At 64.8% G+C, this 4,315-nt stretch overlaps 2 protein-coding genes across 2 annotated transcripts in view; one reads left to right on the top strand and one right to left on the bottom strand.

The window, feature by feature from the left end:
- The window catches only part of POLRMT (polymerase (RNA) mitochondrial (DNA directed)), a 17,985-nt gene extending 13,962 nt beyond the window's left edge, over positions 1-4,023 (top strand). The window contains exons 11-22 of the mRNA XM_011993053.1: positions 75-112; positions 221-390; positions 672-794; positions 1,019-1,198; positions 1,471-1,557; positions 1,657-1,770; positions 2,484-2,539; positions 2,667-2,765; positions 3,386-3,458; positions 3,578-3,663; positions 3,753-3,823; positions 3,918-4,023. Coding sequence (XP_011848443.1) covers positions 75-112; positions 221-390; positions 672-794; positions 1,019-1,198; positions 1,471-1,557; positions 1,657-1,770; positions 2,484-2,539; positions 2,667-2,765; positions 3,386-3,458; positions 3,578-3,663; positions 3,753-3,823; positions 3,918-3,967 — 1,147 coding nt within the window. The 3' untranslated portion in view covers positions 3,968-4,023. The remainder of the gene's footprint in view (positions 1-74; positions 113-220; positions 391-671; positions 795-1,018; positions 1,199-1,470; positions 1,558-1,656; positions 1,771-2,483; positions 2,540-2,666; positions 2,766-3,385; positions 3,459-3,577; positions 3,664-3,752; positions 3,824-3,917) is intronic.
- Positions 4,024-4,116: 93 nt separating this feature from the next.
- The window catches only part of HCN2 (hyperpolarization activated cyclic nucleotide gated potassium channel 2), a 43,220-nt gene continuing 43,021 nt past the window's right edge, over positions 4,117-4,315 (bottom strand). The window contains exon 7 of the mRNA XM_011993052.1: positions 4,117-4,243. Within this exon, the coding sequence (XP_011848442.1) occupies positions 4,117-4,243 (127 nt within the window). The remainder of the gene's footprint in view (positions 4,244-4,315) is intronic.

Raw genomic sequence — 4,315 nt, 5'->3', positions numbered from 1 at the left:
GCCCCGGCGTCCCCCGCCCACCCTCCTCCCCTGGTGCCTCCGGACATACTTGTCTCAGCCCCGTCCATCCGCAGCCCTCACCCTCCATCTGTGGCTGTAGAGGACTCATCCAGTCAGTGCCCCGTCTCTCGCCCACATGGGTCCCGTGTTCACCATCGGGCGTGTGCGTCTCCTCCCTATGTTCCCACCCCCCTGTACCACACCCCCCCCACGGGCTCAGGAAGTCCGTCCGGGCCTCACTGCCCGCCACACCCCCTGTCCCCGCAGGGCCGAAAGTGGTGGATGGGCGCTGAGGAACCCTGGCAGACGCTGGCCTGCTGTATGGAGGTGGCGAACGCCGTGCGCTGCTCTGACCCAGCTGCCTATGTCTCCCACCTCCCCGTCCACCAGGTGAGCCCGTGGGGTGGGCCCCCGAGGCCATGCCGTGCACTTGGTCTGGGGCTCGCCTTGAGGTTGTGAGATTTCACCTTCTCTTGTGGTGTCTTTTGGAGGTGGCCCTAGAGGGTCCAGGAACCGTGGCTCCTGGCCTTTCCTGGGAGCGTGCAGGGCTCAGGTGCACTTGGCTGGGCGTGCACAGCCTTAGGAACAGCTCGACCTGGGGGGTAGTTTGGGGCCCCACACGTCTCTGCCTCTCTTGAGTCTCCATCTCCCATTTGCGGCCCCTCCCTCAGGACGGCTCTTGCAACGGCCTACAGCATTATGCTGCCCTGGGCCGCGACAGCGTGGGCGCCGCCTCAGTCAACCTGGAGCCCTCGGATGTGCCGCAGGACGTGTACAGCGGTGTGGCTGCGCAGGTAGGGCGTGCCCTGTTACCTGCTGCCCGGGGGCATCTGGGTGTGGGGGCAGTGTGGGCCCTGAGTCTCGGCCCCAGGTGCCCTCACTTTGGCCTGTCCTGAGGATGTGGTGGGGCTGGGGCAGGGCCTTCCCAGGCAGATGTTGCCCGAGGGCTTCATGGGTGCTTGGTGGCCCCTGGGCTGCTGGCAGGGCTGACTCGAGCACCTGGCCTCCCGTGGTGCAGGTGGAGGTGTTCCGCAGGCAGGACGCCCAGCGGGGCACGCGGGTGGCACAGATGCTGGAAGGCTTCATCACCCGCAAGGTGGTGAAGCAGACGGTGATGACTGTGGTGTACGGGGTCACCCGCTACGGCGGGCGTCTGCAGATTGAGAAGCGCCTCCGGGAGCTGACCGACTTTCCCCAGGTGCGCCAGGCCTGTAGCGCTTGGAACATGTTGGTTTCGCTGCCATGTAAAAGTCGGACGATTTTGCCGCAGACCCAGCCTCGCAGCAGAAGACCCAGCTGGTCCCCCAGACCACTGCCTGCCTGCTAGGGCTTGGGCATTTCCCTCCGACTGTGGGAGTGTCAGGCCCCGTCCCTGCCGGGCCCTGGGCCTCAGTTGCTCTGAAATGGGGGGGAGTAGGGCGTGAACGGGCCAGCCGCTGAGGACCCGCACCTGCCGCCCGTCTTCTGCAGGAGTTCGTGTGGGAGGCCTCCCACTACCTCGTACGCCAGGTCTTCAAGAGTCTACAGGAGATGTTCTCAGGGACCCGGGCCATCCAGGTACGTCCTGTGCTGTCCCCGCTCGGCCAGGGCTCTCCGAGCAAGTGGATGGGAGCCCCGGCTTGAGCCCCCAGCCCTGAGACGGCCTGTGTCCCACAGCACTGGCTGACCGAGAGCGCCCGCCTCATCTCCCACATGGGCTCCGTGGTGGAGTGGGTCACACCCCTGGGTATCCCCATCATCCAGCCCTACCGCCTGGAGCTCAAGGTCAAGGTCAGTGTACCTCTCCCTCCCGTCCCAGTGTACCACCCCATCCCGTCCCAGTATACCACCATCCCAGTGTACCCCCCCATCCCGTCCCAGTATACCACCATCCCAGTGTACCCCCATCCCAGTGTACCCCGTCCTAGTGTAACCGGTCCCAGTATGCCACCCCGTCTCATCCCAGTGTGCCCTTCCCAGTGTACCACCCCATCCCATCCCAGTGTACCCCCGTCCCAGTGTACCACCCCATCCCATCCCAGTGTACCCCCGTCCCAGTGTACCACCCCATCCCATCTCAGTGTACCCCCGTCCCAGTGTACCCCCATCCCAGTGTACCACCCCATCCCATCCCAGTGTACCCCCGTCCCAGTGTACCACCCCATCCCATCCCAGTGTACCCCCGTCCCAGTGTACCACCCCATCCCATCTCAGTGTACCCCCGTCCCAGTGTACCCCCGTCCCAGTGTACCACCCCAACCCATCCAAGTGTACCCCCATCCCAGTGTATCACCCCATACTGTCCCAGTGTACCCCCATCCCAGTGTACCACCTCATCCCATCCCAGTGTACCCCCATCCCAGTGTACCCCCATCCCAGTGTACCACCCCATACTGTCCCAGTGTACCCCCGTCCCAGTGTATCCCCATCCCAGTGTACCCCATCCCAGTGTACCACCACTGTGCCAGGCCTCGGGCGGGACTCACCGCTCCTTCCCTTTTTAGCAAGTACGAGGTGGAATTCAGACCATCACCTACACCCACAATGGAGACATCAGCCAGTGAGTGGGGGGCCCGGGCTGGGGGGCTGGCTGGGGGAGCAGCCACAGTGGAGACAGTGGCCAGTGAGGGGCGTCTCTGGGCTGGGAGTGCATTCTGGCCCCCACCCGGCACCTGTCCTGTTCCTAGGAAGCCCAACACGCGTAAGCAGAAGAACGGGTTCCCGCCGAACTTCATCCACTCGCTGGACTCCTCGCATATGATGCTCACTGCCCTGCACTGCTACAGGTGGGCATCTCCAGGTGGCAGGGGTGCTGCTCGCCTCCCAGGGTCCTCTGTTCTGGCTACCAGGGCACAGCTGGCAAGGCAGGGTCCAGCAAGGGACAGTGCTGGGTGCAGGATCTGGGCAGAGTGGATCTGCTGTGTTTGTGGGGCCTCTGTTCCCCGAACATGAAGGTGGTCCTGTCAGCTCCCGCCACCCCCGTGGCCTGACGGGGAGAGCCAAGCATGGGCTCTGCCTCTTTGTGGTGGGCATTTCTTGGTGAGCACCACAGTGTGTGGTTAGATCTGGGGCACGTGGAGGTCGTCCCAGCAGCATCTACCGGCCACGGGAGCTGAGAACACCCGGGACGTGGGGTGGTGGCCCTGGCAGGAGGGGATAACGCAGCTGCCCTCGAAGCTGAGGCTCCCACAGCAGCCTGGGGGGCAGCAGGTGTGGGGCAGCGCGGCTTCCGAGCACATTTCCTCGGCCTGTGCTGAAGCCAAACCCAGGATGTTTGGGCGAGGCCTGGAGCAGGGTGGGCTTCCCTGGACCTTGAGTGGAGAGGGCTGAGCACAGGGCCGGGATGCTCGTCGCGGGGCGGCCCTGTGGGCTCCCTTCCCTTCAGGAGCCCTCCGCTCTGCCGCAGGAAGGGCCTGACCTTCGTCTCTGTGCACGACTGTTACTGGACCCACGCAGCTGATGTCGCCGTCATGAACCAGGTGCCCCCGTCTGAGCCTTAGTGCATCCATGGGTGGGGCCTGGCACACCGGGGCATTGGGTAGGGGTGGTGCCCAGACCCTGCCTGATCACGCACAGGGATTCTCTCACTCCTGCCCAGGTGTGCCGGGAGCAGTTTGTCCGCTTGCACAGTGAACCCATCCTGGAGGACCTGTCCCGGTTCCTGGTCAGCCGCTTCTGCCCTAAGTAAGGCACTCCCTTACCTAACTACCCTACCTGGACACCCCCCCCCAAAACCTGGCCTCAGCCTCACCCCACCCTGCTTCCAGCCCCAGACCCCGGAAGATCTCCCAGAGCTGGGAGGCCCGCCAGCTGAAGGAGACCCTGCAGGCAGTGCCCAAGCCAGGTAGGCGGTGGACGGCCTTTCAAGGGCGCCTCTAACAGCGGGCCAGGGCCGGGCCTTCGTGCCACCCACGCTGTCCGCTCTGCTCACTCCGCAGGGGCCTTCGACCTGGAGCGGGTGAAGCATTCCACCTACTTTTTCAGCTGACACCCGGCGGGTCTTGTGCCAGTGTGTAAATAAAGCTCTGTTGCCACCTCTAGGAACTGTTTTCAGTGAGGATGTGCGTCCCGAGCAATCATACGTGGCCGGGGTGGGCGCCAATGCTGTCGTTTATTGCGCGGAATGGAGTGTGGGGGTTAATGGGGCGTGGGGGCCACGGTGGGGGCACAGCTGCCTCGGCTCTTCAGTACATTCATCACGGCGGCGGGACCCCAGCCTCGCCCCCGTGCCCTGCGCAGCCAGGCTCGCCCCTCGGTGCCGGTGCTGGAGGGAGCCGGGGGTGCTGCTCCCAGAGGTCACCGAGCGCGGCTTCCGAGCACATTTCCTCGGCCTGTG

This window comes from Mandrillus leucophaeus, unplaced genomic scaffold (genome assembly GCF_000951045.1).
Source record: "Mandrillus leucophaeus isolate KB7577 unplaced genomic scaffold, Mleu.le_1.0 Scaffold423, whole genome shotgun sequence".
Classification (NCBI taxonomy): domain Eukaryota; kingdom Metazoa; phylum Chordata; class Mammalia; order Primates; family Cercopithecidae; genus Mandrillus; species Mandrillus leucophaeus.
Note: the sequence above shows the minus strand (reverse complement) of the source record. Positions and strands in the feature narration are given on the sequence as shown.